Source organism: Orycteropus afer, unplaced genomic scaffold (assembly GCF_000298275.1).
Source record: "Orycteropus afer afer isolate SDZICR_OR568_19922 unplaced genomic scaffold, OryAfe1.0 scaffold00074, whole genome shotgun sequence".
Lineage (NCBI taxonomy): Eukaryota > Metazoa > Chordata > Mammalia > Tubulidentata > Orycteropodidae > Orycteropus > Orycteropus afer.
In genome coordinates this window covers 8,273,227-8,292,881 of record NW_006921661.1, presented here as the reverse complement: position 1 = coordinate 8,292,881, position 19,655 = coordinate 8,273,227, and the positions used below count along the sequence as shown (strand labels likewise).

Below are 19,655 nucleotides of genomic sequence, written 5' to 3'. Positions count from 1 at the left end.
AAACCTTCACCCAAACCACAATTAAAAAAAAAAAAAAAAAGGACACCCCCCCCCAAAAAAAGAACTGGTAAAAACACTGGTGAGAGGAGGTATGTCTGACTCTACCTCACAGGAATCAGCTTGCACTGATGCTGCTGATTCTCTCTCTACTTCATGAAGGTAAAGGAGGTCAGATACCTCTGACATACCATTTTTACAAATATAAAATAGCATGAGCATATCTTCTGTACTGAAAAGGGAGTACCTGTGTGATACATACCCTTGCCCTTTAATAGCTCCCAAGGCATCTCAAGGATAACATCCTCATTTCTTGACTAAGGAACTGAGCCAAAATAAATTGTTTTACTCTAGGCCTTCCCTCCATTCAGCATGTGATAGAAAAAAGAGTAGAGACTTTGGAGCCAGGTGAAACCGGAATGAAACCTCTTATGACCTTGGAAAAGTTATTTAACCTGGCTGTGTCAGTTTTTTTTCATCTATAAAACTCAGCATTTATTTATTTATTTAAGTTTTATTGTGATTTGGGTGAAAGTTTATAAAGCAAATTCATCTTCTATATAGCAGTTCACAAATACTTTGTCTCATGACATTGATTGCAATCTCCCACAATGCCAACAGCTTTCCTCCCACTTCCTCCTCATAGCCACCTCTTCCCTGTGTCTTCCCCTCCCACACACTCCTGCCCCCACAAGCTGTCTCTCCACATATACATAGCCCTTCTATTCTCCCATGATTGAACTCTCCAAAGAGTGTATCCACCTAACGTAAATGTTCAGCTCATATGCCTGTCTTTTGTTTGGCTGGAAGCCACAGGAGTGGATTCAATCCTAGACCTGAAGGGCAGCTAGGGGCCATAGTCTCTGTGGTTCCACCAGGCTCTATCAGACTAGCAAACTATTTTTTTTTTTTTAATGATTTTGAGTTTTGTTCCTTATTGCTCTCCTACTCTATCCAGGATCTCCTACATAGATCCTTCTCTGCGTGGTTGACAGTGGTGGCTGGGTACCATCTAGTTCTTCTGGTCTCTTAGTCATATAGGCTGAGGATCACATGATACACTCATTTTTTCCACACGTCTTTGATTTTCTTCATTCTTCTTTGCTGTGGATGAGGAAAGACCCATCATTACATCTAGATGGCTGCTTGCAAGCTTTTAGGATCCCAGTTGCTATTCACCAAAGTAAGACATGGAACCAGGTTTTCGTGTAGCACATTATGCCAGTTGAGCTTGATGTCACCTGCAACCATGCTCCTGAGCCCACAGGTCCAACTATCTGCTCCCTCTGGGTAGCTGGGTTGGCCAAGAAGTGACTACAACCTTGTCCCTTGTCATCTCTACTATACACGTAGAAATTCTTACACAGTGTACAAATACACTTGTAGAAATATTGTCTGCCAACCCTATACATGCTCATGGGCACATATGCCCCTGCATAGATAATTGTTCAGCCTGTCCACCCAGCTATCCCATCATCAGTACCTATCTTACAGAGATGTTATGAGAATTAAATGAGATGAAATATATAAAACACCCAGCAGTGCCTGGTAAAACCCAGGTGCTCAATAAATACAGTCACCATAGAATAACTAAGTTACTTAATTTAGCCAAGCGTTATTCCCTCAGACATAAAATGATAATAGCTCTTCCTTTCAGGGCTGTCATGGAAAACAAAGACAATGTTTGTAAAGTGTCTGGTACTTCATTGACAGTCATTAATGACAGTTATTGATATAGTAATATTAACATCAACATTAATATAATTAAGACAAAATAATAATTATTATAATTTAATTCAATACATAATTGATGAGTAACTGCCCCCCAGGAGTAACTAACAGGCACAGGAGGTACATGATTCTTGCCTTCAAGAAGCTCACAGTCTAGATAGACGTGCATACAAGTGAACAATTCCTACAGAGAATAGGAAGCCAAGAAGGATTTAGGAGCAAGAGAACAACCTAACACATCAACGCTTCTATCTCTGGGAGAAAAGGTTGATCTTTTCTACAGAGGTGGAATATCATTTTGTGATCCAAGAAAGTAAATCAGTCACTACTAGCCAAACAGCAACTTAGTTTAATGTGCACATTTCTTACCCAAACAATATTCAATCCATCTACTTTTTGTATTGACATCGCACAAAGAGCAGCAGAGACAGCCACATTTATGTTTGTATTTACTCCCAAATCCACAAAAGCTTTGCCTGACAGCCTGATGGAATGGAAATACCAGATTTGGGTTTAGAGTTTAGTAAGCCTAAATTCTAGTCCTGGCTTTGCCCTTTACTAGCAGTATGACCTTATATAGGAGCTCTGGTAGCATAGTGCCTAAGGCACTTGACTGCTAACCAGAAGGCTGGCAGTTCGATCCTACCAGCCACTCCTCGGAAGGAAGATTGGGCAATCTACTTCCATAGTGATACTGCCTAGGCAACCCAAGGAGGGGTTGCTATGAGTCAGGGCCCACTCGATGGCACATAACAACAACAACATGACCTTGTATACGTTTATTAACTTTTCTGAGTCTTTCTTTAACTGTAGATGGATGTTTTAATAAAATTTCTGAAATCTCACAGCAGTGAGAGCACAAATAATAAAGAATTTTTAATATATAAAGTTCTTATCTATTATTATATGTTTTTTTTTTGGGGGGGAACCCTTGTTCTCTCAAGAGAAAACATACCATAGGAGGGTCAAATTTTATTTTTAAAAATTAAATCTGGTTTTGTTAGTAAAGAAGCTGAAATTTAAAGTGACCTACTCCAAAGCTGAATGCATAAGTAATACAGAAGGTTTCAGGACAGCTCTTCTTTGCTAAGTAGTTCAAAAGAATTGTCAGAGACTTTAACTATCATTATTCTAATATATAAATAAATAAAATTTGCTACAAACTAAGTAGACAAGAGGAGAGGGCCTACTGTTGTTTTCTATGAGGGTCTCTGCTCTCTCCATATGACTTATAATCAGAAAAATCTCCCCGTTCAAGGTATTTCCATCTGGTTCATTCAAATGGGTTGACTAGTCACAAAAGATCACCCAAATGAAGTTTTCTGAGCCTCTGTTCATCATCTACAAAGCAAGAACAATCCTTCCCACAAAGGCTACTTGTCCCAGACTGTCCTTGCCATGTTAGAGGGCTACTCATTAGCAAGGGCAGCCAAGGGAAAGAAATCTCTTAAGCCCATCTCCTAGTTCTCTACTGCGGCCTCCTTCAGTTTAGATTCCCCACCTTCTCTGTATTTCCTTCTTCTCTCCTTCCCTTTGTCACTGCAAAATCTACTCAAACAGCAAAAGACAAACAACCCAAAAGATTTGAATAAAAAGATATACAAATGGACAAAAAGCACATGAAAAGATAGTCGATATCATTAGTCATCAAAAAAAAACCTCACTGCCGTCAAGTTGAATCCTACTCATAGCGACCCCTCTTTGGGTTTCTGAGACTGTATCACTATGGAAGTAGACAGCCCAATCTTCCTTCTGAGGAGTGGCTGGTGGCATTATCATTGTTGCTGTTGTTGTTATGTGCCGTCAAGTCGGACCCAACTCATAGCAACCCCTCCTTGGGTTTTTGAGGCAGTATCACTACGGAAGTAGATTGCCCCATCCTCCTTCCGAGGAGTGGCTGGTGGGTTTGAACCGCCAGCCTTCTAGTTAGCAATCCATTATCATTGTTGTTGTTATTGTTGTTATTTGCCATCGAGTCGGACCCAACTCATAGCGACCCCTCCTTGGGTTTCCAAGGCAGTATCACTACAGAAGTAGATTGCCCCATCTTCCTTCCGAGGAGTGGCTGGTGGGTTTGAACAGCCAGCCTTCTGGTTAGCAATCAAATGCCTTAGGCACTACGCTACCAGAGGGAGATGCTAATCAAAACCACCATGAGATAGTATTTAACTCCCACTAGGAGCCACTCCTCGGAAGGAAGGTTGGGCAATCCTACTTCCGTAGTGATACTGCCTCGGAAACCCAAGGAGGGGTCGCTGTGAGTCGGGGCCAACTCGACGGCAAATAACAACAACAGGATGACTATAGGAGCTCCAGTAGCATAGTGGCTAAGGCACTTGACTGCTAACCAGAAGGCTGGCGGTTCAAACCCACCAGCAACTCCTTGGAAGGAAGGTTGTGCAATCTACTTCCGCAGTGATACTGCCTCGGAAACCCAAGGAGGGGTCACTGTGAGTCGGGTCCGACTCGATGGCACATAACAACAATAACAACAGGATGACTATGATTTTTTAAAAAAAACCAAGTGTTGGTGAGAATGTGAAGGAAACTGAAACCTTTTATTCTTGCTAATGGGAATGAAAAATGGTATAGCCTCTGTGAGAAACAGTTTGGCAGTCCCTCAAAAAGGTAAACATAGAAATACCTTATGACCCAAGAATCTCAATCCTGGGTTTGTTGTTGTTAGGTGCCATCACATCGGTTCTGACTTACAGAGATCCTATGTACAACAGAACAAAACACTGCCCAGTGACCAACACAGTAACAGTAAGGAAAAGGAAGACAAAGAGAGGTGCACAAGAGGTATACACAACAAAGATAAACACTTATATATATACAATACTGCGTTATCAGTGATAGCAAATATTATTCTACAGGTAAATAGACGGATCAACAGGCTGAATGATCAGGTATGTCTAGGCAAAGGGAGTATACCCCTGACCATATATAAGGTGGGAGCTCTGGTGGCATAGTGCCTAAGGCATCTGACTGCTAACCAGGAGGCTGGTGGTTCAAACCCACCAGCCACTCCTCAGAAGGAAAGTTGGGCAATCTACTTCCGTAGTGATACCACCTCAGAAACTCAAGGAGGGGTCACTATGAGTCGAAATTGACTTGACAGCAGTGAGTTTGGGTTTTTTTTGGTATATATAACGTTGGCAGATGATATTTCTACATATGTATTTGTATGTGCTATAAGAATGTCCATGTAACTAGAACTAACAAAGGGCAAAGTTACAATAACTTCTTAGCCACAGCCAACCACGCTGAAGGAGCAAGTCGTTGGACCTGTGAACTCAGGACCATAGTCTCAGGGGATATTAAGCTCAACTGGCATAACATACAAGACAAAAATGCTGTTCTATATCCTACTTTTGTGAGTAGCAACTGAGGTCTTAAAAGCCTGCAAGTGGCCATCTAAGATGCAAGGATGGGTCTCTCCTCATCTAGAGCAAAGAATGAAGAAAACCAAAGACGCATGGAAACAATTAGTCCAAGGGATTAGTGGACCATGCAATCCTCAGCCTATATGACCATGAGACCAGAAGAACTAGATGGTGCTTAGCTATCACCATCAACTACTCAGAAAGGGATCAGTGCAGGAGATCCTGGATAGAGTGGGAGAACAATGTAAAACAAAACTCAAAATTATAAAAAAAGATCAGGTTTACTGGTGTTATAGAGCCTTGTGAGACCTCTGAGACTATGGTCCCTAGTTATTCCTCAGGTCTAGAGTTGAACTCACTGCCATGGCTTCCAGCCAAACAAGAGACAGGCATATAGGCTGAGCATTTACACTAGGGAGATACACTCCTTAGAATCATCAATCATGGAAGAAAAGAAGGGCAGTATATGCACTAGGAAATAGCTCAGGGGGCAGGAATGCATAAGAAAGGACACAGGGAAGAGGTAACTACAGAGATGAAGTGGGAAGACAGCTGTTACATTGTGGGGATTGCAGTCAATGACATGAAACAAAATGCGTGTGAACTACCATATAGAAAACGAATTTGTTCTATGAACTTTCACCCAAATCACATACACACACACACACACACACACACACACACAAAACTGCCCAGTCTTGCGCCATCCTCACAATCATTGCTATGTTTGAGTCCACTGTTATAGCCACTGTGTTCATCCATTTCATTGACGGTCTTCCTCTTTCTTTTTTTTTTCAATTGCAATCCCCATAATGTAACAGCTCTTTTCCCACTTCCTCTCTGTGGTTCCATTTTCCCTATGTCCTTCTTTCCTATGTATTCCTGCCTTCTGAGCTACCTCCCTTTGTAAATGCTGCCCTTCTATCTCCCATGATTGATTATTCTAAGGAGTGTATGTACATACCTGGTGTAAATGTTCACCTTATATGCCTGTCTATTGTTTAAGGAGCTCTGGTGATGCAGTGCCTAAGGCATTTGACTGCTAACTGGAAGGATGGTGGTTCAAACCCATCAGCCACTCTGCAGAAGGAAGACTGGGCAATCTATTTCCATAAAGATTTACCACCTCAGAAACCCAATGGGGGTTGCTACAAGTTGGAATTGACTCAATGGCAGTGGGATGGTTGGTTTTTTTTTTCCCCCCTCCTCAAACTGTTTGGCTGGAAGCAACAGGGGTAAGTTTAATTCTAGGCCTGAAAGGTGACCAGGGACCATAGTCTAGGGAGTTTCACCAGTCTCTATCAGAGCAGCAAGCCTGGTCTTATGATTCTGAGTTTTGTTCCACATTTTTCTCCCACTCTATCCAGTATCTTCTACACTGATCCCATTCCAAGTGCTTGACAGTAACAGCCAGAGAATCTCACTCTTTTCCACTGACCCTCTACTTTTCCAAGCATGATGTCCTTCTCCAGGGACTGGTCCCTCCTGATAACATGTCCAAAGTATGTGGGATGAATCCATCCTCACTTCTAAGGAGCATTCTTGCTGTACTTCTTCCAAAATAGTTTTGCTGTATCCTGGGTATACACCCCAAAAAATTAAAAGCAGGAACACAAACAGAAACGTGTACCCCAATGTTCACTGCAGCACTATTCACATTATCTAAAAGATACAAAAACCAAACCAAACCCACTGCCCTCAAGTCATTTCCGACTCATAGTGACCCATCCGTGGGTTTCCAAGGCAGTATCTCTATGGAAGTAGATTGCCCAGTCTTTCTTCCAAGGAGTGGCTGGTGGGTTTGAACCACCAGCCTTCTGGTTAGCAGTCAAATGCCTTAGGCACTATGCCACCAGAGCTCCTCCTAAAAGACACAAATATCTCAAATGTCCTTCAACAGATAAATGGACAAAAGAATATTACTCAAGACATGATGTAAAATGAAGTCCTGATATATGTGACAACATGGATGAACTTAGAAGACATACCGGGAAAAATTAGTTGTCACAAAAGGACAAATATTGTATGATGTCACTTACACAAATTATCTAGAATAGGCAAATATACAGAGATCTTATTAGTGGTTACCGGAGGTAGGAGGGAGAGAGGAAAGAAGAGTTACTGTTTAGGGGGCACTAATTTTCTGTTAATGGATATGGAATAATGTAGAAACAGAGAGTGGTAATGGTTGTACACCATGATGAATCTAATCAATTGTACATGTAACACAATGCTGAATTGGCAAATGTTTTGTTGTATGTATTTTTACCATAATAATAACAATAGCAAGTCCTGTTAAAAAATAAAATTACTGAGCATCTACTCTCTATCAGTCCCTGTGCTGGGTGCAAGAGAGATAATGATAATCAATAACAAACAAAATGACTACTAATTCTTCAGTATCTAATAAAAGCCTAATTACACACCAGATGCTGTACACAAATTATGTCACATAATCTTCAAAGCACTATGAAGTAGGCATTTACTTCCTTATTTTATAGATGAAGCTTAGAGAGGTGGGCAATGACCTAAGATGATAGAGTTACCTTATTTAAAAACAAAAAAAGCAGCTTAAGGTGGATAGAAAGACAACTAGACCAACTGTCAAAGTTCTGGTTTCTACTTTCAACGTTGATATTTGCCCATATGCCCATTTATGTAAAAAATATTCAAATCAATATTCATGGCATGCTAGGGGCTGTACTGGGTACTAGAGATACAGAAGTAAATCAGATACTGAATTCACTTTAAATCTGAATAAGTGCTTTCCTTAGGCACTGATCAGACCTCCGGTTCCTCATCTTAAAAGAAGAGAGTTCGACTTGATGATCTCTAATAATCTTTTAACTCTAAATAAAACTATAATACCAGTCAGCAGCTGAACTAAAGATACGGATAAATAAGAGAAGCAGGAGACAAGGTGAAAATATCTAAACGGTCAGGTCATAAATATCTCCTACAGCAAAGTTAAGGAGTTTGCACTTTATCCAAAGGACAGTGAAGAATCATTGAAGAGTTTTAAGAAATGGAGTGATATGATCAGAATTTCAAGTTAGAAAAGTGATTCTGGTTGTTATATAAAGAATGGATTAGGGAAAAGGTATGTGACATGAGTCAGAAAGACTAGTTAGGGGCAATTTAAATAATCGCACAAAGAATGATAATGCTTTAAGTGATAAGATTAGGAAAGACAGGGAAGAAAAGTCTCTGGTAATCTGAGAAATATGAAGGAGGTTTAAAAAAAAAAAAAAGGAAGTAACTTAGTGGTTAGATATAGAACGCAAAAGACAAAGGGTTGTCAAGGATGATGCTTACAATTCTGATTTAAGGGAATAGGTGGATGGTGGTACCAATCACAAATTGATAAAGCAAAAAATGGGTTATAGGCAAAGATAAGATAAGCAGCTCAGTTTTACATATGATGAGTCTAAGTACGTTATGGGAGCTCTGGTAGCATAGTGGCTAAGACACTTGCCTGCTAACCAGACGGCTGGTGGTTCAAACCCACCAGCCACTCCTCGGAAGGAAGGTTGGGCAATCCTACTTCCGTAGTGATACTGCCTCGGAAACCCAAGGAGGGGTCGCTATGAGTCAGGGCCGACTCGACGGCACATAACAACAACAACAACAACAAGTACATTATGGGGCATTCCTGGAGGAGATGTTCAAAAGACAGCTACTCTGAACCCCAAGACAGATTTGCTGCAGAAAAAGCTTATGAATCATCAGTCTATAGATAGTAGCTGAAGCTAATGAAGAAGAGAATAGGACCAACTTCTAATGGGTAAAAGGAGGAAGAAAAGCCTAAAAAGAGAATGAGATTCAGGAACAGCTGAAGAAAAAAATGAAAAAGTAAACAGAAAAAGTAAGGTAGTGTCAATGAAAAGCAAAAAAAGAGAAAGCTTGAAAAAGGGAAGTGTCAGGGGTGTTAAATGATATAAAACACAAAAACAAAACCCATTACCCTTGATTTGATTCTGATCATAGCAACTTTATAGGACAGAACAGAACTGCCTCATAGGGTTTCCGAAGCTGCAATCCTTATGGGAAGCAGATTGCCACATCTTTCTCTCATGGAGCCACTGGTGGATTCCAACTACAGAGTTTTCAATTAGCAGCCAAGAGCTTAACCACTGCATCACCAGGGCTCCTTGTCAAATGAGAGAGAGGAATCAAATTAGGATGAAGATAATGAGTCTAGTGAATTTAACAAGGAAATTACCAGTAACTACGGTAAGAACCAAACCAAATCCACTGCCATCAATTAGATTCCGACTCATAGTGACCCTACAGCAAAGTGTAGAACTGCCCCCAAAGGGTTTCCAAGTCTAAATCTTTACAGAAGCAGATTGCCTCATCTTTCTCTCACAGAGCAGCAGGTAGGTTTGAACTACTGATGTACTTATTAGCAGCAGGATGCCTTAACTACTGTACCACCAGAGCTCCTATGGTGAGAACAGTTAATAACAATTCTTAGACATTCCTCTTCAACCACAGATGAAAGTCCCTGGGTGGTGCAAATGGTTAACACAGTCAGCGTTAAACAAAAGAATGGAGGTTTAAGTCTACCCTGAAGTGCTTCAGAAGAAAGGACTCGTGATCTACTTCTGAAAAACCAGTCACTGAAAACTCTATGAAGCACAGGTTTACTGTGCTTGAGTTCTGGTGGTGTAATGGATAAGGCACTTGACTGCTAACCAGAAGGTCAGTGGTTCAAACCCACCAGCTGCTCTGCAGAAGGAAGACAAGGAAATCTACTTCTGTAAAGATTTACAGCCTCAGAAACCCAATGGGGGTCACTATGAGTCAGAAATGACTCGATGCCAGTGAGTTTGGTTTGATTTTAAGTATTTTAAAATATGACATATTACATTCTCTGAATTCACTTTTCTAAGATGTATGAGGAGCTAATTATAACTACTTCATAGGACTATTAAGAATAAAAATAGATATGTCTTTAAAATGCTGAGTTCAGTTTTTGGCACACACTAATTGCTCAGTAAAGGGTTTACTGTTATTGTTAGATGCTGCTGAGTCAATGCTAACTCATGGCAACCCCATGTGTACAGAGTAGGGTTTTCAACCACAGGATTTTCAAGGCTGTGACATTCCAAAAGCAGAACACCAGGCCTGCATTCTGAGGAGCCTCTGGGTGTGTTTGAACCACCAACTTTCTGGCTAGTAGTCTAGCACTTAACTGTTTGTGCCACTCATGGACTCTAGTTAGATGCCATCAAGTTGGTTCCGACTCAATAACTTTATATACAACAGAACCAAACACTGCCCAGTACTGCACCAGTCTCACAATCCTTGGTCTGCTTGAGCCCATTGTTGCAGCCACTGTATCAACCCATCTTGTTGAGGGTCTTCCTTTTCTTTCTCTGACCCTCTACCAAGCATGATATCCTTCTCCAGGGAACAGTCCCTTCTTACCACATGACCAAAGTAGATGAAACAAAGTATGGTCATTCTCACTTCCAAGGAGCATTCTGGCTGCACTTCTTCCAAGACAGATTTGTGTATTCTTCTGGCAGTCCACTGTATTTTCAATATTTTTCACCAATATCACAATTCAAAGGCATCAGATCTTCTTTGGTCTTCCTTATTCATCGCCCAGCTTTCACATGTGTATGAGGTGACTGAAAATACCATGGTTTGGGTTAGGTGCACCTTAGTCTTCAAAGTGACATCTTTGCTTCTTGACACTTTAAAGAGGTTTTTTTGCAGCAGATTTGGCCAGTGCAAATATGAAGTCTGATTTGCTTCGATGGGTGCTGACTGTCAATTCAAGTAAAATTAAATCCCTGACATTTTCAATCTTTTCTCCATTTATCATGATGCTGCTTATTTGTCCAGTTGTGAGGATTTTCATTTTCTTTATGTTGAGGCTCAATCCATACTGAAGACTGTAGTGATCTTCATCAGTAAGTGCTTCAGATCATCTTCACCTTCAGCAAGTGAGGTTGTGTCACCTGCATATAGCAGGTTGTGGAGTACTCCTCCAATCCTGATGCTGCATTCTTCTTCATATAGTCCAGCTTTTCAGATTATTTGTTCAGCATACAGACTGAATAAGTATGGTGAAAGGATACAATCCTGACACACACCCTTCCTGATTTTAAACCATGCAGTGTCCCCTTGTTCCGTTTGAACGATAGCCTCTTCGGCTATGTACAAGTTCCTAATGAGTATAAGTGTACTGGAATTCCTATTCTTTGCCGTGTTATCCAAATTTGTTATGATCTACACAGTTAGATGCCTTTGCATAGTCAATAAAACAAAAGTAAACATTTTTCTGGTATTTTCTTCTTTCAGCCAAGATCCACCCAACATCAGCAATGATATCCCTCATTTCACATCCCCTTCTGAATCCAGCTTGAATTTCTGGAAGTCCCTTGTCAATATACTGTTACAACCATTTTAAAAATTATCTTTAGCAAAATTTTACCTACATGTGATATTAATGATATTGTTCAATAATTTCCACATTCTGTTGAATCACCTTTCTTTAGAATAAGCACAAGTATCAATCTCTTCTGGGCAGTCGGCCAGGTAGCTGTCTTCCAAAATTCCTTGGTATAAACGAATAAGTGCCTCCAGCACTGCATCCATTTGTAGAAGCATCTCAAATGATTTCATCAATTCCTTTAGCCTTGTTTTTTACCAGTGTTTTCAGTGCAGCATGGACTTCTTCCTTCAATACCATTGGTTCTTAATCATATGCTACTTCCTGAAATAGCTGAACACTGGCCAATTCTTTTTAGTGCAGTGACTCTGTGTATTCCTTCCACCTTCTTTTGATGCTTCCTGCATCATTCCATATTTTGCCCATAGAATTCTTCAATATTCCAACTTCAGGCTCCCCCCCCCCCCAGTTCTTTCAGCTTGAGAAATATTGACTGTGTTCTTCCTTTTTGGTTTTCTAACATGAGGTCTTTGCATGTTTCATTATAATACTTTACTTTGTCTTCTCAAACTGCCCTTTGAAATCTTCCATTTAGAACTTTTATTTCATCATATCTTCCATTTGCTTTAGCTACTCTCCCTTAAAGAGCAAGTTTCAGAGTCTCTTGTGACATCCATTTTTGTCTTTTTTTTTTCCTTTCCTGTCTTTTTAAAGACTGCTTGCTTTCTTCACATATGATGTTACTGATGTCTGTTAGGCCGAAGCAAACCCAAGCCACCAACATTTCAGTTAGCAGCTTCCTCCGGGTGTCAAGCCCTGATGAGACAGCCTGATAAGACAACCAAAGTAACAGAACCTGCCCAGACTGGAAAGTCCCATGCAGTGGCAAGCTTCCTCTTATGAAGCCCCCTCATGCTAATTAAGTGCAGACCCATACTAACAGCTAATTGGATCCCACCATTTCCTTAGTGTCCCCACTTAGGTCCTCCACAAGACTATAAACCCTCCCCTCCCCAGCCAAGCAGTGCGACTTCCCGGGCTCCTCCCAGGGACCCGTGAACCTCACCCGGGCCCCTCTTGGGGGCCCGTAAACCTCCCCCAGAAATTCAGAATAAAAACTTCTCTTTAACCTCACTTTTGTGCATCCTCTTCTCCTTACTGTGGCCTTACAATGTCATCCCACAACTCGTCTGGTCTTCAGTCATTGGTGTTCAATGGGTCAAATGTATTCTTCAGGTGGTCTCCAAGTTCAGGTGAGATATAATCAAGGTCATATTTTGGCTCTTGCGAACTTTTAAAATTTTCTTCAGCTTCAACTTGAACTTGCATATAAGAACTTGATGGTGTATTCCACAGTCAGTTGCCTGGCCATGTTTTGACTGATAATATTGAGCTTCTACATGGCCTCTTTCCACAGATGTAGTCAATCTGATTCCTGTGTATTCCATCTGGTGAGGTCAATGTGTATAGCTGCTGTTTATGTTGTTGAGAAAAGATATTTGCTAATAAGTCACCGGTCTTGCAAAATTCTATATGGGGTTTCCAGCATCATTTCTATCATGAAGGCCATATTTTCCAACTACCAAGAGTCTTCTTTGTTTCCAACTTTTGCATTCCACTCACCAGTAATAATCAATACAACATGATTGCATGTTTGGTCAATTCAAACTGCAGAAGTTAGTGAGTATCTTCCATTTGTTTCCTCTTCAGCTTTAGTGGCTGGTGCATAAATTTGAACAGCAGTAGTATTAACTGATTTTCCTTGTAGGCATATGGATATTAGCCTATCACTGACAGCACTGTACTTCAGGATAGATCTTGAAGTGTTCTTTTTGATGATGAATGTGACGCCATTCCTCTTCAGTTTGTCATTATTGGCATAGACCATATGATAGTCTGATTCAAAATGCACAATTCTGGTCCATTTCAGCTCACTAATGCCTAGGATATCAATCTTTATGTGTTCCATTTCATTTCTGATAACTCAACTTTCCTAGATTCATACTTTGTACATTCCACGTTCCAACTATTAATGAATGTTTGCAGCTGTTTCCTCCCATTTTGAGTCATGTCTCATCAAAAATGAAGGTTCCAAAAGTTTTACTCAATTCAAGTCATTTTACACATTCAAGTCCTCTACTTTGAGGAGGTAGCTCTTCCTAGTCACATTTTGAGTGATTTCTAATCTAAGGGACTCATCTTCCAGCACTGTATCTGACAATGTTTCAGGGCTACTCATAAAGTTTTCCAGTAATACATCAGACAGTGTTTCACAGCTATTCATAAGGTTTTCAGTGTCCAATTTTTTCATAAGTGGATGGCTCTGTCCTTCTTCCCAGGCTATCTTAGTCTGGAAGCTCTGCAGAAACCTGTACATGATGGGCGACCCTGCTGGCATAGCCTCCAACCTCACAGCAACACACAAGTCACCACAGTATGATAAACCGACAGAATGGTGGTGGCAGTAAAGGGTAGTTATTATAAAAAGGAGAGATAGAGAACATTGTCAATTGACTAGATGATAGCTGTTCTCTGGGATACACTGTGTTGCAAGGCTGTATTTTATTTCCCACCTAAGATTTCAAAGAAAATTTCAAATCATGACACCCTACGTTCTCTGTGATCACTACTCATTGCCTCTGAAGCAGCTGACACTTATAATGGACTTGATCTTCCACTTTTACTTTTTCTGACTACCCCCCACCAACTACCACTTGTTGGCCAGGAGCAAGCTTCTAGCTCCTTGTACGGGAGGTTCTAGAGTCCTCTTAACTAAAAAGACAAATCTCTCGTGTAGCTCATCACTGGGGGCAGTGAAAGGAATATATAGTTTAAGACAGATCAGACTGCTATTAACAGAAAGCACATATACTTTGAAATTATGACGCCCTGGGCTCAAATATTGCCTCATCTCGTAGAAACTATCTATACTGGTCTAGTCATATGATCTGAATTAAACTACCAGTTTCTTTATTTGTAAAAGGGGAGTACTATGAGGTTTATAAGGAGCTCTGGTAGCATAGTGCCTAAGGCACTTGACTGCTGACCAGAAGGCTGGCGGTTCAAACCCACCAGCCACTCCTCGGAAGGAAGGTTGGGCAATCCTACTTCCGTAGTGATACTGCCTCGGAAACCCAAGGAGGGGTCGCTATGAGTCTGGGCCGACTCGACGGCAAACAACAACAACATGAGGTTTATGGAGCTCTGGTAGTGTAGTGCCTAAGGCACTTGACTGCTAACCAGAAAGCTGGCAGTTCAAACCTACCTGCCACTCCTCGGAAGGAAGGTTGGGCAATCTACTTCCGTAGTGATACTGCCTTGGAAACCCAAGGAGGCGTCACTATGAGTTGGGTCCGACTGGACGGCACATAACAACAACAACATGAGGCTTATGATTAATGAAGATTAGAATTAATACAATTAATACCTTTTAGCATAACCATTATTTTTGCTATAAACAATAATAACAAATGTTGAACATAATGCACTATATCTGCCATTATGTTTACCAATTATTTTACTTGGATCTTCTATTTCCAGCAATACGGAGGAAAAAGTAAGCTAAAATTCTGCCTACTACACAACACCTAGAGAATTGGATAAAGTATAACAAACACCTCATTCATTGGCACAGTTGAGATTTTAGGAAAGAAAAAAACTAAACCCAGGGGTCAAAAAAATAAAGAGAAAACTGAGTAGTGAGTTAATGTTGGGCTGCTCTGGGAAGGCTTTTTGGTCTGGGCAATCAAAGAAATTGCTTCTGTCAGCCACTTGGGTATGGGAGATGAAGCTTTGGGCCCTGGAAAGACCAAGAGCTGAAACTCAAATACCCCTGCTTAAAGGTGATGGGATCTTAGAGAAAATAATTATATTTTTAATTTAAAAGAAAAAAATCAATCCAAAACTTCAGAGAGACAATAAGAAAGTTTGGGTTGAAAAAAAAGTCTCTCTACAAATTTGAAACCTTGGCCACGTGAAGTCTAAATTTATACTGCTTTTCTGGAGTTTATACTACCTGTGTGGTCCTAGAATCTCCAGCAGAAAAATTAACTTATAACATAGTTCCACACACTGATTATATTCCTTGGTGATTAATGGAAACAAAGACAATCCTCCATCCCTCTGAAGGAATATTAATTATCTCATTTAATTCTCACAGCTGTCCTATTAAATAGGTAATATTATCTTAGGTTAGAAAAAAAATGCAGTTTAGAGAGGTTAACCAATTTGTCCAAATTCAACCAGTTATTACCTGACAAAGCTGGACTTTGAACCTGGCTGTTCACAAACAGCCCTTGTGGTGCAGTGGTTAAAGCTGTATAGGCTAAGAGGTTGGTGGTTCTAACCCAACCAGTGGCTCTGTGGGAGGAAGATATGGCAGTCTGCTTCTACAAAGATATAGATCCTTGGAAATTTATTGGGGTAAGTACTACTTTGTTCTACAGGGTCACTATGTGTTAGAATAAACTAGAATGCAATGAGATTTTTCTGTTGCTCATGCTATTGAAACACATTTACCAAGTCACACCAAACACAAACAAGGTCTGTTTCCTTTTCAATATATCACACAGCCTACTCTTCTTTGTGCAAATCAATAGATAAATCCAACTATTTTCTTCCTTCTTAAATTTAGCAACTCAGTAAGAATAAAGGATCATAGCAAACTGGAAACCAACGCCCCAAAGGATTCCCTAGATTCTGTCTGCCAAAGCAGCTCAGTTCTCTCAGGCAAAGGAATTTAGTTTGCTGAACACCCTGAACTGGAAGAGGGGAAAATCAACAGGCTTCCTGAGCTACTGGGGTGTGAGGTAATACCCAATGGGTCCTGGTTACTGGAATCAATTTATTAGTGTAAATATACAATAGAAGTTCGAACAAAAATATTTACTTTTAAAGTTAAATAATAAAGACAATGATGCTGTTATGAAGAACAAAATATGTGAAATTGAAAGGATGAGGGCTGCAATCATATCAGGCTCAACTTATAATATATTTCTTAACGTTTATGGGTTGCATAGCAGTGAGAAATCCTGATTTACAAACATAAGCAGCTATGATTTATAAAACATAAACAGCTTTTTTTTTTAATTAACATGTATTCTCAGAAACTTAATACACTGATCATCTTACATGTGTGCATGCACTATCAAAATAGTTTTAAATATTTTTTAAAATCAAATGAAATGTCTGAGGAATCTCTGAAGCACTCCCCTAGGGTTCTTAAAGAATAAACTTTAGAAACAGTCAGACAAGAGTTCTCTGATTCCTTCAGTTCTGAATCTAGGATTCTACCCACCATTATTCTTGTTGTTAGTTGCCATCAAGTTGGTTCCAACTGCTAGCAACTCCATGTGTGTAGAGTAGAACTACCCCACAGGGCTTTCAAGGCTGTGACCTCAAGCCCCTTTGTGGAGGAGGCTCTGGGTGGGTTCAAATAGCCAACCTTTAGGCTAGCAGTCTGCACTTAATATTCACACCATCTCAGCTAATCTCAAGTACTCACCATACCCTGTCACTGTACCTTCTTACCTCTACATGTTCGTTTAAACTATTACCTTCACCGTGGATTTAAACTCAGTATATTCTTGAAGACTTATGTGCCTAAGCACTATGCTAGACAATTATAAACATTTTCATTCACTCCACTGCCACGATCCTACCTACCTTTGTTGCTACTGTTATGTGCCATCAAGTCGGACCCGACTCACAGCGACCCCTCCTTGGGTTTCCGAGGCATTATCACTACGGAAGCAGTTTGCCCCATCCTCCTTCCGAGGAGTGACTGGTTGGTTTGAACCTCAAGTTTTCTGGTTAGCAGTCAAGTGCCTTAGGCACTACGCTACCAGAGCTCCTTACCCATCTTTAGTTATTTGTAAACAATAATAGCCATGATTAAGCACTTGCTTTGTGCTAAGTATTAAATGCTGAGCACCTGACACTAGCTTATTTAATCCTTACAACAGCCCTATGAAATAGGGCAATACTATTACCCTTGTTAGGAGCTCTGGTAGCATAGTGGCTAAGGCACTTGACTGCTAACCAGAAGGCTGGTGGTTCAAACCCACCAGCCACTCCTCGGAAGGAAGGTTGGGCAATTCTACTTCCGTAGTGATACTGCCTCAGAAACCCAAGGAGGGGTCGCTATGAGTCGGGGCCGACTCGATGGCAAACAACAACATTACCCTTGTTAGGAGCTCTGGTAGCCTAGTGCCTAAAGGCACTTGACTGTTAATCAGAAGTCTGGCGGTTCAAACCCACCAGCCACTCCTCAGAAGGAAGGTTGGGCAATCTACTTCCGTAGTGATACTGCCTCAGAAACCCCAGGAGGGGTCACTATGAGTCAGGTCTGACTCAATGGTACACAACAACAACATTACCTTCATTTTATACACGAAAACACTACAGCTTTAGACAATGAAAAAATCTGCCTCAAGTCAAGTAAGGAAGAGAATGCTTCTTAGAAAAGTGTTACCTGAGCTCAGAGCTGACTTCTTAAAAAATAAGGTAAAATTGTCTGAAGACAAAGGCATTCCAGACAGAAGGACAACATAAGTAAAAGCAGAAACATAGGAAACAGTTTAGTATACAGTTCAGGAAAAAGATCAGCCTTTAGAATCAGGAGGGCTGGGTTTAAGCATCTATTTTCATCTTGTTTTGTGGCTTCTTACTGTAACTGTGGTTTTCTCATCTGTAAAATGGTGGTAAGTTGCACTTTATAGAACTGCTTTAGGGTTAAAGTGAAATAAAGTAAGTGAATGTGAAAGTGCCTTGCACAAGGCCAAGCCTATGGTAGGTACTCCATAAATGTGTCCTCTTTCCTTCCCTCTAGTTGACAATTCAATAGTGTTATTCTCAAGAATGTCATTTTCATCTCTACTATATCCCACACCTCCAAGTTTCTAAGCTCTACCAGGGCAGCTTTACAGAGATTTAGTATACCAACAGTCATTCACCAAGTTGTTTGGTAACATCCTTAGTCACCATTTCTCAAAGTGAGAGTCATTTTTACACCACTCACCTGTGTAGGCCATGTTCTTAGGGTTGCCATAGGGAGCCCCAGGCTGCACGGGGCTGTAAACAGGGTTCATTGTGGAAGACTGAGAATCCTACAGACAAAGCAAAGAAAACAGAATTGACTACTGACTGCTCATTCTCCCCAATAGCAGTTTCCCCTCTGTAATATCCAGTTTATGCTCAAAAGGAAGCATCATCATGGTGTTGGAGAAAGGGGACCAAACAAAAACTCATTTTTTTGTACTTGGCCCTAGGCTAGATACTTTTCCCATCTTATAGATAAAGATACTGAAAAGCAGGGTAGTGCAATAACTTACCTAATGTCAACCCAGGCCTTCTGACTCTCAGTTCAGTATCAATCTCAATAGGCCACAGATTACTACTGTCACTAGCATACTATGTGGCATTCATCAAGTCACTTCCCTCTCTAAACTTCAAGGTCCTGGTATAAAACGAGAGAACTGGTTTAGGATCTCTGAATCCCCATGTAACTCTAAAGATGCTAGTCCAAGAGCTGGGAAGGATGCACTTCTACTGTTCATTGGGGAAGCCCAAGTGCCTGGGGATAAGCACACACACTTCTGGAAAGAAAAGCAAATGTCTTACTCACCCCTCACACCTGCACAGGACAAGATACCAGTTATTAATAGCTTTGGTAAAAATGGGAATTCATTGCCAGTGATCATTTTAATGCAAAGAAGGAAACACAGCCAGGATCTCTTTCCAAATTTATTCACAGGAAAGAAATAATGTTGAAAATTTGTGTGCAATAAGTATCACCTGCACAAAAAGCCCTGTTAATTATCTTAATGAAGCACATTCTCCATTCTGATTAATGGAAAATCCAACATTAAACTCTATTAGCCAGTCAATTTGTCCCACCTTGTTTCAGAACCATTTCTGACACATAGGCTGACACATGTTTGAAAATGTGTCTCCCGCTATATTATTTACACATCATAAAAATCAAACAATTCCCTCCTAACTAAGCTCACATGATAGATGGACAATTTTTTGGGTTATTAACTTTTCCTGTAACACCTCAAGATAGGAAACAAGTTAAATGTTGAAGGCAGGCAGTCAACAGCTGGTTTTATGAGAAATGCTCTGCGATTAATTAG

The 19,655-nt window shown here is 40.5% G+C and overlaps 1 protein-coding gene across 1 annotated transcript in view; it reads right to left on the bottom strand.

The window, feature by feature from the left end:
- FAM168A (family with sequence similarity 168 member A) overlaps window positions 1–18,608 on the bottom strand; it is an 87,883-nt gene extending 69,275 nt beyond the window's left edge. The window contains exon 1 of the mRNA XM_007940961.2: window positions 18,539–18,608. Coding sequence (XP_007939152.1) covers window positions 18,539–18,608 — 70 coding nt within the window. The remainder of the gene's footprint in view (window positions 1–18,538) is intronic.
- Between the last annotated feature and the right edge of the window lie 1,047 nt (window positions 18,609–19,655).